This window comes from Lutra lutra, chromosome 16, assembly GCF_902655055.1.
Source record: "Lutra lutra chromosome 16, mLutLut1.2, whole genome shotgun sequence".
Taxonomy (NCBI): domain Eukaryota; kingdom Metazoa; phylum Chordata; class Mammalia; order Carnivora; family Mustelidae; genus Lutra; species Lutra lutra.
Window position 1 is genome coordinate 45,296,481 of NC_062293.1, and position 14,141 is coordinate 45,310,621.

Genomic DNA, 14,141 nt, shown 5'->3' on the forward strand with positions numbered 1-14,141 from the left:
TATGGTGACCACAGGAGTGCAGTTTAGGGATTGCCCTGACCCTAAAGACACTTCGGTGATACATTTTAGATTGTGTGGTCTGTGAACATTAGTCCTCAGTGAGGACTGAACAGCGCCCAGTTCCACGAGCTTCCTAGGAAACGACCCAGTGTATAACGTTCTACCCCTAGAAAGACGGTTGAAAACACTCCTGCTTGTTTATGATGTTTAATTTTCACGCTGCCCCCAAACTAGCACGAGATCACTGTTTAGGGAGGCTATCCACACAAAGCCCTAGGCCAGAGTGGCGGGTCGTTGAATCTCGCACGCCCAGTCTGGTCCATTAATAACAGCGGCCGGCACTGAGAGGGGCTGAGGCTTCATTTGAACTCAGAGTAAATGCCGCGTCAATTAGTCCTGTCTGCTTCAGGTGTGGGAGCTGGGGAAGGTGGCCCTCCCTTGGCCTCCCAGGAGCCCCACCTTCAGAGAGGTGTAGGCATGGCTCCTGCCTCTGAGGAACCCCATGGGGCATCATGTTAGTGACAGAGGACCGTCCTGGCAAAGGGACATGGCTGGGACTTCAGAGAGGCCCTTATAAGGAGGGGCCCTTGGGGCTCTAGCTGGGGGTGTCCAAGGGTGGACAGAGTAAGGAGAAGGAGTTCCAGAACAGCAGGAGCCAGGCGGTGGAAAGTGGCCTCAGGAAGATAAGGAATGGAAACTCTCAGGGTAGCTGGGGCAGGGAGGTGGAGGGGGACACGTCCAGCTGAGGTCTGATCCCTGAGACCTAGACAGCCCCTACTTGCCTCCCTGCTCTCCTTGGGGTTGGCAATATGTCAAAGCTCTGTCTTCTGGGTGCTCCCCAAGGGGGCTCCAGGAGGCACCCGCGGGGGGCTGAGGCCAGGGTGACCGGCCTTCCCATCCCCAGGGCCAGCAGACCACCTCAGTGACCCACGGCTGAGGGAGGGCGTGGGAGCAGGTGAGGACCGCCGGGGTCTTCCTGCCCAACAGGTGGACAAGACCGAAGACAAGTCCCTGGAGGAGCGGGGTCGGATCCTCATCTCCCTCAAGTACAGCTCGCAGAAGCAGGGCCTGCTGGTCGGCATCGTGCGCTGCGCCCACCTGGCTGCCATGGACGCCAATGGCTACTCGGACCCCTACGTGAAGACGTGAGTGTATGGCCCAGGCCAGCCATCTCCTTCCCCCGTCCCCTCAGCGTAGCGAACACGGACGGTGCCGGCAGCACAGTGGGCAACCGCACCCACGGGGGCATGTCCGCTGCTGCACTCTTTCGGCAGCACTGTGGGTTCAGGCTGGTCAGCCCCGGTCACAGATGAGGAAACTGAGGCCTATGGAACTTGAGTGGCATCCCAGGTCACACAGAGAGAGTAGCTCGCTCCCAACTCTGCATTCAGACCTCACCTTGCCTATGACCTCAGGAGGGGCCGTAGCAGGCTGGAGGAGAGGGTGGGCCTGGACCAGGAGGTCCATGAAGGCACTCCACCGGGCACAGTGCTGCCCCTGCGCGCCCAGCTCCCTGCTGCTGCCACGGGTGCTGCTAAGGGGTCGCCCAGCCTCCCGGTGGGGCTCCCACTGGTGCTGGCGAGAAACCCGAAGTCAGAGACCTGTGCGAGGCAACAGGCGCCCCAGGTGAGGCTGTGGTCCTCGCTCTGAGAGGAAGGCGTGTGCTGTGGCCCTTCAGAGAGGAAGGAAGCAGGCGGCACGGAGAGTGCCATCCGTGCTCTGGGCCTTCCGCAAGTAAAAGATGGATATTAGTCTGGGTTCACAGTAAGACTTTCTTGGAGGAGGGGACACGGGGAGGAATTTGGCTCCACGGAAAGGAGGTGTTCCTGTTTAGGTAGAGGAAGAAAAGAGCTAAGACACAGCAACAGGGATGACCCTGGCCTGAGGGGACAGTGAGGAGCTCCGGGTACCAGAGGCCATAGGAGGCCAGGGCTCCCAACTGCACACTCTGGGGCTACCATTCCCGCTGGCCGCTGTTCTCTTTCTGTCGGTTTTAAAATCCTACTACAGAGGCACCTAGCTGGCTCAGTCAGTGAGTAAGTGATTCTTGAGCTTGGGGTTGTGGGTTCGAGCCCCATGCTGGGTGTAGAAACTATTTATTTTGAAAGATTTTATTTTATTTTTTCTTAAGGATTTATTTATCTGACAGACACAGCGAGAGAGGGAACATAAGCAGAGGGAGTGGGAGAGGGAGAAGCAGGCTTCCTGCCGAGCAGGGAGCCCGATGCAGGGTTCGATCCCAGGACCCTGAGATCATGACCTGAGCCGAAGGCAGACACAATGACTGAGCCACCCAGGCGCCCCAAAGATTTTATTTTTAAGTAAAGAAATAAAATCCTGTCACAAAAATGGTGGTGCCACTTTGGAAAACGGACTGGCAGTTCCGTTAAACATGTCGTTACTGTGTGACCTACCAATCCCACTCCCAGGTACATACCCGAGAGATGCAGACACACCTGCCCACACAAAGGCTTGCGCATGTGCGCTTGTAGCAGCATTATGCGCAGTAGACAGAAGGCAACCACCTAGATGTCCATCAGCTGACAATTGGAGAAACAGCCACTGGATGGAATGTTATTCAGCTATAAAAAGGAGTGAAAGGGTGCCTGGGTGGCTTGCTCGGTTAAGTGGCTGACTCTTGATTTTGGCTCAGGTCCTGATCTGAGGTTGTGGGGTCGAGACCCATGTCAGACTCCACACTGGATATGGAGCTTGAGATGCTCTTTCTTCCTCCCCTCCCCCATTGTGCTCACTCACTCTCTCTCTCTTAAGAAAATTTTTTTAAAGAAGTGAAGTACTTATTCATGCTATAACATCTCTGAATCTTGAAAAGATTATTGCAAGATTATGCTAACTGAAAGAAACCAAACACAAAGGACCACACCTTATATGATTTCACTTATGTGAAAGTCTGATATAGGCAAATCCATTGATGAAGAAAGCAGATTAGATTAGTAGTTGCCAGGGGCTGGGGGAGGGTGGGGGTGCGGATAGGGAGTACCTGGATTTCTTCCTGAGGAGATGAAATGTTCTAGAATTGACTGTGACAACTACACAACTCTAAATGGACTAAGCCATTCAGTTGTATGCTTTAAAAGGGCGCATTCTACAACCTGTGAATTGTATTTTCCTTGAGCTGTTATTTCTTAAAACTCCAAGGCCAAGGGGCACCTGGGTGGCTCAGTGGGTTAAGCCCCTGGCTTCGGCTCAGGCCATGGTCTCAGGGTCCTGGGATCGAGCCCTGAGCTTTCTGTTCAGCGGGGAGCCTGCTTCTCCCTCTCTCTCTGCCTGCCTCTCTGTCTACTTGTGATCTCTCTCTCTCTGTGTCAAATAAATAAATAAAAATCTTAAAAACAAAACTCCAAGGCCACCAAGCCCAGGAGCAGTGCCAGGTACAACAGGAAGCTGACTGGGATCATTGTGGGAAGGCTGTTCCCCGCACATGGCCCCAGGAGGACTACCAGCTTTCCACATTTAAAAAAAAAAAAAAAAGGGATTGGGTCCCCACATCAACCGTTTGCACAACCATGATTTCCAGTGGATTAGAGACCACTGTGAGGAAATGCCATGACCATTCCAGAGATCAGCAGGAGACGCTTTACAACCATTGGAGGGAAAGTCAGTAACACCCAGTCAGCGAGGCCAGTGTGCACTCCCTCGGACTGCATGATCTCCCCTCCAGGTCCGTGTCCTAGAAACCCATGTAGGGGTGAGGTGCTGTTCACGGTGGCATTGCTGTCGCGGCAGGACACCAGCAACAGCCAAGCAGTCGTCGGCAGGGGAATAGTCGTAAGACGTGGCACGTGCATATAATGCAGTCACGTGCTGTTGAAATGGATCCCTTCGGACCGGGTGAATGAACACGGACGGCTCTCCAAGCCTGCCGATCCCAAGAGCAAGCTCCGGAACAGTACGCACAGTCTGAGGCGGTGTCTGTACATCTGTGTATCGCAGACTCCGCAGAGAATGTCACAGTTGCCGTGTCTCTGGGGCGGGAGGGGGGGTGGGCAGCAAAGTGCCTGCATTTGTACTTGTGATGCTGGAGTTCCCGTTCGGAAGGAAAGCTAATCCAAAGCCAAAATGGTGGTGAAGTTTTAAAATCTGCTCAGTGTTCACCTGCCAGGCTGACAGGACTTGCCTGGTCCTGGGCTGGATTAAAAGTCAGGTTCCTTGAGGTAGAATTTATATACTGGAGGTTTTTCCCCTCGCAGAGGTCAGAGGATGAGGATGTGTGCCATCTCGTTCCCACCACCACAGTCAATACGGAGAACCTTCTTTCACCCAGAAAGCTCCCCCAGCCGCAGGCAACCACTGAGATGTTTTTTGTCCCGATGGCTTTGCCTTTTCCAGACTTTCTTATAAAAGCAAACTCCGTGTATGTGGCCTTTTGAATCCAGCTGCTTGCGTCCACATGGTTCTCTCCAAGTACCTGTCCACAGAGACACCACAAGTTGTTGCTCAGTTCGCTTTATATGGAAGCACATTTGACTTTCTTTTTCTTTCCTTTTTTTCTGGTGGGTGGGGAGGCGGGTATAGTTGACACACAACGTTCCGTTCGTTTCAGGTGCACAACATAGTAATTGGACCACCCTACACACTGCGCTCTGCTCACAAGTGTAGCTGACCTGTCACTATACAACACTGTCACTCGCCCCACTGACTGCATTCCCCGTGCTGCGCCTTTCATCCCTGGGCCTGTTTCATTCCAGAACTGGAAGCCCGTGCCTCCCACCTCCCTTGACCCATTTTGCCCATCCCTGTGACCACCTCCCTCCCCTCTAGCAATCACCAGTTTGTTCTGTGTTTATGGGGGTCTGTTTCTGCTTTATTTTTTTTTTAAGATTTTATTTATTTAGGGGTGCCTGGGTGCTCAGTGGGTTAAAGCCTCTGCCTTCGGCTCAGGTCATGATCCCGGGGTCCTGGGATTGAGCCCCAAGTGGGGCTCTCTGCTCAGTAGGGAGCCTGCTTCCCCCTCTCTCTCTGCCTCTCTGCCTCCTTGTGTCAAAAAAAAGACTTTATTTATTTAGAGAGGGATAATCCCCATCAGAGTCCACACTGAGCACAGAATCTGACTCAGGGCTCGATCTCACCGCCCGGAGGTCAAGACCTGAGCCGCAATCAATAGTTGGATGCCTAACCGCCTGAGCCATCCAGCCGCCCCTCCCCTTGGTATTTCTTGAGGAACCTCTAGATGGTTTTCCACAGTGGTTGCCCCGATTTCCATCTCCACCAACAGTGCACGGAGTTTCCTTTTTCTCCACGTCTTTGTCCATACTTGTTACTCCTTATCTTTCTCATACTGGTCATCCCGACAGGCGTGAGGCGATAGCTCCTCGTGGTTTTGACCTGCATCTCCCTGGTGCTGCGTGATGTCGAGCATCTTTTCCTGTCTGTTGTCCAGCTGGGTGTTGTCTTTGAAAAAACAGTCTATTCTTCCCACTTTTTCTTCAGATACTTTTGGTGCTGAATTGCATAAATTCTTTATACGTTTTGGTATTCAGCCGATAACAGATATATCATTTGCAAATATCCTCTCATTCAGTAAGTTTCATTTTGTTGATGGTTTTCTTTTGTTTGATGTAGTCCCAGTAGCTTATGTTTCCCTTGCCTAAGGAGACACATCCAGAAAAATGTTGCTAAGGCTGATGTCAGAGAGATTACTGCTTATGTTTTCTTCTAGAGGTTTTATGGCTTCAAGTCTTATATTTAAGTCTTTAACCCATTTTGAGTTTTTGTATGTGGTGTTTAAAAAAAAAAAGTGGTTCCGTTTTCTCGGCACCGTTTATTGAAGAGACTCTCTTTTCCCCATTGTATATTCTTGCTGCCTTTGTTATATATTAATTGACCATATAAGCATGGGTTTAATTATGGGCTCTCTATTCTGTTCCATTGATGTATGTGGCTGTGTTTGTACCAGTACCGTATTGTTTGTTTTGGTTTGTTTGTTTTAGCGAGCTTGAGCAGCGGTGGGGGAGGCAGAGGGAGAGAGAGAATCCCAAGCAGGCTCCACACCCAGCGCAGAGCCCAACGTGGGGCTCAATCTTATGACCCTGAGTTCACGACCCGACCTGAAATCAAGTCGGACACTTAACTGACTGAGCTCAACACCCTGGGATTCTTTTCTTTTTTTTTTTTAAGATTTTATTTATTTATTTGAGACAGAGATCACAAGTAGGCAGAGAGGCAGAGAGGAGGAAGCAGGCTCCCTTGCTGAGTAGAGAGCCCGATGCGGAGCTCGATCCCAGGACTCTGGGATCATGACCTGAGCCGAAGGCAGAGGCTTTAACCCACTGAGCACCCAGGTGCCCCGCCTGGGATTCTTTTCTTAATTCCTCTTTCTGCTAACGCACTATTAGTGCATAGAAATGCGACAGACTTCTATATATTAATTACGCATTCTGCGACTTCACTGAATTCACTTATTCTGGCAGTTCTTTGCTGGATTCTTTGGAGTTTCCTCTGTATAGTGTCATGTCACCTGCTAATAGTGACAGTTTTACTTCTTCCATAACAATATGGATGCCTTTTCATTTTTTATGTGATTGCTGTGCCTAGGACTTCTAGTACTGTGTTGAATAAAAATGACAGATGCCCTTGTTTTGTTCCTGATCTAAGAACAAATGCTCTCAGGTTTTCACCAAACGTGATGTTAGCTGTGGGTTTGTCTTGGAGTGTCTTTGTCTGGTTAGGGTATCAGGCAAATACAGTGCTCACAGAATGTATTGGGAGGCTTTCCTTCTTCCATTTTTTGGGATAGTTTAAAGAGAATAGGTGTTAACTCCTCTTTAAATGTTTGGTAGAATTCACGTGCGAATCCATCTGGTCCTGGACTTTTGTTTGTTGGGAGTGTTTTTTTGATTGCTGATTCAACTTCATTACTAGCCATTGGTCTGTTCAGATTTTTATCTTTTTCATTAGTTTTGGAAAATTGCATGTTTTCAGAAACTTATTGATTTCTGCAAGGTTGTCTAATTTGTTGGCATGTAATTTTTCATAGTAATCTCTTGTAATCATTTGTACTGTGGTCAGTTCCTTCATTTCTTTATTTTCCTTTTTTCAAAAATTATGTTAGTCACCATACAATACATCATTAGTTTTGATGTAGTGATCCATGATTTTTTTTTTAAGATTTTATTTATTTGACAGAGAGAGATCACAAGTAGGCAGAGAGGCAGGCAGAGAGAGGAGGGGAAGCAGGCTCTCTGCTGAGCAGAGAGCCCCACGTGGGGCTCAATCCCAGGACCCTGGGATCATGACCTGAGCAGAAGGCAGACACTTAAGGACTGAGCCACCCAGGTACCCCTGATTTCAGTCTTCTTAAATGTAGAGTTTTTTAAGTATTTTTTTTTTTTAACTTGAGAGAGCAGGGGGAGGGGCAGAGGGAGAGAGAGGAGAGAGAGAGAGAAAGATTCCCATGCTGAGCGTGGAGCCTGACATGGAGGTCCATCTCACAACCCTGAGAGCATGACCTGAGCTAAAATCAAGAGTCAGACGCTTAACTGACTGAGCCACCCAGGCACCCCTTAAATGTTTTGTGGACTGACAGATGATCAGTCCTGGAGAATGTTCCATGTGCATCTGAAAAGAATGTGTGTTGCCTTGTTTTTGGATGGAAAGCTCTGTACATGTCTATTAAGTCTGTCTGGTCTATTGTGCCATTCAAAGACACTGTTTCCTTATTGATTTTCTGCCTGGCGATCTACCCATTGATGTAATTGGGGTGTTAGTCACCTACTATTATTATATTACTTTCTTCTTTATGTCTGTTCATATTTGCTTTATGCACTTAGACGCTACAATGTTGGCTACATAGATATTTATAACTATCGTATTTTCTTGTTGGATTGACCCCCCTCATCATTTTAGAATGTCCTTGTCTCTCGTTAGTCTTTGAGTTAAAATCTATCTTGTCTGTCAGTAAGTATTGCTACCACCTTCCCCCCTACTCCTGCTCACCCTCAACCCTGCTTCCATTGGCATGGCATATCTTTTTCCATCCTTTCATTTTCAGTCTCTGTCTTTAAATCTGAACTGAGTATCTTGTAAACAGCATATGGATGAGTCAAGTCGTTTTTATCGATTCTGTCACCCTGTCTTTTGATCGGAGCATTTAGACCATTTAGACTTAAAGTCATTGCTGGTAGGTGTGCACTTACTGCCATTTTGTTAAGCGTTTCCTATCGGTTTTTGTGAATTCCCAGCTATTGATGACTGCCTATAGCTGCTAAAGAACAGGTTTTTGTGTGGATCTGTCTTCATTTCTCTCTCCCACCCCAGCTTCCTTCAGTACCTATTCTGTAGTGTGTTTATATTGATCTAGTGTTATTTATGTAACAAGAATCAGTAGCGAGATACCACTTTCTGCCTTTCAAACCAGCAAGGATTTTTTTTTTAAATACCTAGAAGTTTGTACCTCTAATTCCCTTAATCTATGTCACTATCCCCTCCCCATCCTCTCCCTCCCCTCTGGCAACCACCAGTTTGTTCTCCGTTTATGAGGATGATTCTGCTTTTTTGTGCATTTGCTTTGTTTTTCAGATTTCATATAGAAGTGAAATCATAGTATTTGTTTGACTTATTTCACTTAGCATGACACCCTCTAGGTCCATCCATTTTGCCACAAATAGCAGTATCTCATCCGGTCTTACGGTTACTGCTGCAGTGGCTGTGCATGTGTGTATACATGTGCTTATACAAACACACCTACATATGCTCTGTGTGTACAGACACATACATGTATACACACATGCACACATGCACCATATCCTCTTTATCCATTCAGCCGTCATTGGACACTTGGGTTGCTTCCATCATTTGGCTGTTACATATAAAGCTTCAGTAAACACAGGAGTAGATATAGCTTTTTGAATTAGTGTTTTCGTTTTCTTTGAATAAATACCCAGTAATGGAATTTGGTGCTTCTAGTTTTAATCTCTTGAGGAGCCTCCATACTGTTTTCCACAGTGGTTTTCCACCAATTTACATTTCCCACCAACAGTGAATGAGGGTTCCCTCTTCTTCACACCTTTTTTTTTTTTTTTAAGATTTTATTTATTCATTTGACAGAGTGAATGAGCACAAGCAGGGAAAGCAGCAGGCAGAGGGACAGGGAGAAGCAGGCTCTTGCCTAGCAGGGAGCCCAATGCAGGGCCTGATCAGAGGACCCTGGGATCATAACCTGAGCTGAAGGCAGATGCTTAACCATCTGAGCCACCCAGGCACCCCTCCTCTTCTCCACATCTTCGCCAACACTGACATCTTGTCTTTTTGATACCGGCCATTCTAACTGGTGTGAGTTGGTACCTCATCGTGGTTTTGATTTGCATTTCCCTGATGGTTATTGGTTTCATGTATCTGTTGCCATCTGTATGTCTTCTTTAGAAAAATGTCTTTTCAGGTTCCCTGCACATTTTTAAATCAAATTATTTGGGGGTTTTTTGATGTTGAGTTGTATAAGTTCTTTATATATTTTGGGTATTAGCCCCTTGTCTGATAAACCATTTGCAAATATCTTCTCTTATCCGGTAAGTTGTCTTTTCAATTTACTGGTTTTCTTTGCTGTGCAAAAGCTTTTCATTTTAGTGTATCCCCACTAGTTTATTTTTTGCTTTTGTTTCCCTTGCCTGCGGAGACCATCCATAAATATGTTACTAAGGCTGAGGTTCAAGAGATTACTGCAAATCAGCAAGGATTTTTAAGGCAACGATAACTCAGGTTTGTTGACAGCACTGTGCCTCATCTATATGGCCTTTTCAGAAGACAGTTTTGCATAATGAAGGAAGAAGTTTGATACATGTGTGCCTTTGAGTGGGTAATTTCACTTCTAGGGACTCAGCCATTCAACAGATATTTGCTGACCTACCCAGTGTACTGAGCCCCCAGCAGGGTGCCAGGTGTAGTCCCCATCCCCAAAGCACTCTCAAGTGTCTCTTCAGGGACAGGGTAAGAAGTTCTGCAAAGAACTCCTGTCCCGGCTTCTGAGTACCAGCCCTGTGCTGAGCAGCTGTGTGACCTCAGGCAAGTCCCTCTACCTCTCTGAGCCTCTCTAACAAGGGACCAACTCTGCTAAAAATGTTTTTCTGGTGGGAAACGAAAGCTTTATGAAATTAGACTTCCAGAAACAAGGAAAAACCTCCAGGGGAGAAGGGGACTCCGTGGTTAACTTCAGAAATGGGTGTGGACAGAAGTCTAGGTGACAAAGGAACCACTTGCTTCTCCCACGGCAGCCGACCACCAACCTTTGCCACAGAGTGGTGCTGGGGTAGCTTATGACAAGTAGGAACAGGAGACCCAGGGAACAAAAAGCTCTTCCAAGCCCTGCTGGCTCCAGCTGTACCCATAGCTTCTCCCCACACTCTCATTGGTTGGTTATAATTCCAGATACCTGAAACCAGATGTGGACAAGAAATCTAAACATAAGACAGCAGTAAAGAAGAAGACCCTGAACCCTGAATTCAATGAGGTACAAGGGGCTGGTGAAGCCCCTAGGGGTGGGGAGACTGAGGGGACTGGGTTTTCCAAGGGCTACTGTGGGAACCCAGAGGTGGGAGGGGTCACCAGGAGAGAACTTGCCACCTGAGGCAGGAGAGAGACAGGCCAGGGTGGTAGAGATGGAGGGGCAGGGAAGCCTGCAAAGCTCTTCCGAGGACCAAATTAATAAGACGTGGCAAGGTAGGATGTGGAGGGGGGATGAGGGCACCCAACAGCAAGAAGGGAGGTGCAAACGAGATGGAGAAAGCTCTGGGTGGGGTGGGAGAATGTGAGATGTTCCAGAGCCTTGAGGTCTGGTCCAGATGGATCCGCAGGTCCTCAGCCTGGGGAGCAGATACATCTGGAGAGGAGCAGAGGGGCCTAGGGCAGAGCCGAGTGACTGAGTGAAGGGGATACCAGATGTCAGATCATCCCAGGAGCCTGTGGAAGATAGAGCTGCACAAAGAAGGGAGTGGTGAGCAGAGTCAGACCCAAGAGAGATCAAGCACACCAAGGCCAGCACGTGTGTATTGATCTGCCAATAACCAGGCTCTTGGGGGATGATCTGGAGAGAGCAGCTTCACTGACAGAGAAGCAGGTAGGAGGGTAGGGGACTCTGAGGACCCCAACCGGACTCTCAGGCAGAAGCGGGTGGAGTGGGTGAGAATCTACCATTGTCTGACCACCCTCCCCTCCATTCCTCTCTCCTTCCACTCACGTATCCCCTTGCCACACCTCGGAGCCTTCCTGTCCAAGTTCCAGGCCCTGTGGTGCTGACCCTGACTCTCTTCTTCTGGCCACCAGGAATTCTGTTATGAGATTAAGCATGGGGACCTGGCCAAGAAGACCCTGGAAGTCACTGTTTGGGATTATGACATTGGAAAATCCAACGATTTCATTGGTAAGAGCACACAGTGAGAATGCTGTTTGGCTTCATGGCTTGTTCTGGGTTCATAGAGGGCAGTGGCCCTGAATCCAGGCCATAGCCCCTCCTTTCCTGGCCTCTACGGCCCCAGCTTTCCCCAGACTATCTGCCCTCAGACACAGGGGTCCTCAGACCTTATCCAGCCTAAATCCATGTGACAGAGGAATAGAGAGGCCTGGGAAGGTCACACAGAAGTCTGTGGTGGGGCAGGGGTGAGAGGTGATGATGGTCAGTGCTTTGGCCTGTACTCAGCCCCTGTGGCCCTGAACTCCTGGTCAGTTTCATGGCTGTGCATAGTAGAACTGTGCCCAGCCCTTGGCCCTTAACATAGGACATTGTCCTTCACCCCCTCTCCCCCTGCCCATGCATCGCTCTGGTCCCGGAGAGGGGAAGGACAGGATCCCAGGGCCCTGACTGGGCAGGGGAAGAGGAGGCAGGCTAAGAGTGTGGCGTGTGGTCAGACCACTGCCCACCCTCAGAGTCTGGTGGGCAGGGTAGAGAGTAGAGCCTTGGCATACAGGATCTGGAGAGGGTGGTTTTGGGGTAGGGGGACTGGGTCCAGAGGGACAGTCTTACGGGAGAACTTGTCCACGGGCCCCTGGGAGTCACCGTGTCCCCGCTACCCACTTGGCTCTGTTTTTGCAGGCGGCGTGGTTCTGGGCATCAACGCTAAGGGTGAGCGCCTGAAGCACTGGTTTGACTGCCTGAAAAACAAGGACAAGCGGATCGAGCGCTGGCACACGCTCACCAACGAGCTCCCAGGGGCTGTGCTCAGCGACTGACCAGCCCCCCACCTGCTGCCGCACCCACCCCTGCCTATCTCCTGGCCCAGCACCGGCCTGGCCCTGGGCCTCCTCAGCTGCCACCAAGGGCCTCGGCCCTCATCTCGGGGGGGAGCTGGGGTGCCTGCTCAGACACTGAGCCACTGCGGCCCCTGCTTGGAGGCTGTGGAGGGCTCAGCCACTCCTAGGGACAGCAAGGCCAGAGAGCTGGGCCTGCTTTTGGCACCCATCCCAGGGAAGGGAATGGGGTCGTCCAGGGGGTGAGGGCCTTACTGGAGGTCAGCAGTAAGTCACGGGGACCCCAGGCTGAGAGAACAGGAGTGCAGGGGCGCTTTGGCAGGGCCAGTGAGAACCCTCAAGAGAGACATTAGGGAGAGGGGCACGGCGGCGGGAGGAGATTTGGGAAGGCGTTCCCAAAAGGAGGTTCTTACTACATCTGTTCATTTCTGGCATTACTGGGCAGGTGGGAAAAAGCTGACCCAAGAGCAGGGAGTATGGTAAAGTTCCAACTTTACTGAACATGGGCAATTGGCAAGCACTTCACTCAATGCTGCAACAACCCGTTGGAGATGAATGAGACCCAGGGCCTGCCTCTGAGTTCCTTGTCTAATCAAGGAGCTAAGAACAAACCACTACAATGGGGAATGAGGAATACCAAGGCCAGGCTGACATACCTTTGAGTGCCATGGACTCCAACTCTGCTGAGAGGCAGGGAGGGCTTCCTCGAGGAGGTGATGCTTCAGCAAGGTCTTGAAGGGTGAGTGGAGTTTCTGGGCAGCCGAAGTGTAAGGGCAGTGTGTGCCGTGGGAATGATCTGTAAAAGCCTAGAGAGGAGAGGATGGTGAATGGGCTAGGGTCATTGTGCAAGACCTGGGGACTCATGCTGGAGACAGTGTGTTAGGACAGGAGTGGGGCTTAGAGGTGACATCACCCACCCCTGCCTGCCAGGCCAGCCCCAGCTCATAGCTTTGGGGGAACTGAGGGAAGCACTGTGGTGAAACTGATCTTGGGGCAGGGTTAAGTTCAGTCCTCAGACCCAATTCTCCCACCTTTAATCTTTCTCTTCCCAAGGAACCTGGAGGATGGATCCTGCCTCTCAGCTTAAGCATGAGGTCAGCTGTAATCAAGAAAAGGGTCCCCAGCCCCCCCCCTTTTTTTTTCACAAAAAGAAGCAAAAAGTCCTCATCTTGACCCTCTTCTTCCTTTCACCCACCCCTCACATCTGAGTTCAGGCCTGGGGAGTGAGAAATCCAGGTGAATGCCCACATATCCTGGCCTTATTGTGGCCCCTGATGTCCCTTTCAGGAGTGCTGTGTGGCAGTCCAGGGCCTCCTTTCTGAGAGGCCTGTGAGGCTGGCTCCTACCTCCAAGAACTGAGAGAAACACCCTGCTTGGTGGGCCTGGCACCCTGAGTCAGATTGAGGGCATCGGAATTTGGGGGCCAAGATGTGAAGCCCCAAGTTTTTCCTGCCTACCAAGGGGCCTTCAAGACTGCTGTACGAACAAATGCAGAACCAAGGAATTTCTTTGTTTGCCCCAGCACTGCACTAACACAAAACAGAGCCCGAGAGAGGGAAAGTGACCTTCCTGAGTGAGGCCTCCCCACCCTGCCACAGCTGGGGTAGGCCAGGCTTCCAGGTCCCTGCCTCACCCCCAGCCCAGAGCTCTGGACACCATGCTTCAAGCGAAGGAGGGTGCTGGGCTCCTGCACCAGAGGTCTGTCCTGTTAGCTGCCTGCCTGGGGCTCAGCCCTGTCTGCTGCAGACACAATCTCATCACCATCTGAGGCCTAGGGTGATGATTCAAATCCCACCAAGTGCCCATCAGCCCTTTCCCAGTCTGCTGGGACAACAGCACTCTGGCCCCCACCCCACACCGCACCTGGCAACTTGGCTGGCCACAGAGCCTTGGTTTTCCTGTCCTTGAGGCGGCTTTGTGTATGTTAAGGGTTTTATATGCACTGT

General features: G+C 50.2%; 1 protein-coding gene across 1 annotated transcript in view; it reads left to right on the plus strand.

Moving 5' to 3' along the window:
• Positions 1-13,336, plus strand: part of DOC2B (double C2 domain beta) — a 32,493-nt gene extending 19,157 nt beyond the window's left edge. Inside the window, exons 6-9 of the mRNA XM_047707014.1 lie at positions 988-1,145; positions 10,381-10,462; positions 11,275-11,371; positions 12,041-13,336. Coding sequence (XP_047562970.1) covers positions 988-1,145; positions 10,381-10,462; positions 11,275-11,371; positions 12,041-12,177 — 474 coding nt within the window. The 3' untranslated portion in view covers positions 12,178-13,336. The remainder of the gene's footprint in view (positions 1-987; positions 1,146-10,380; positions 10,463-11,274; positions 11,372-12,040) is intronic.
• Positions 13,337-14,141: the final 805 nt, after the last annotated feature.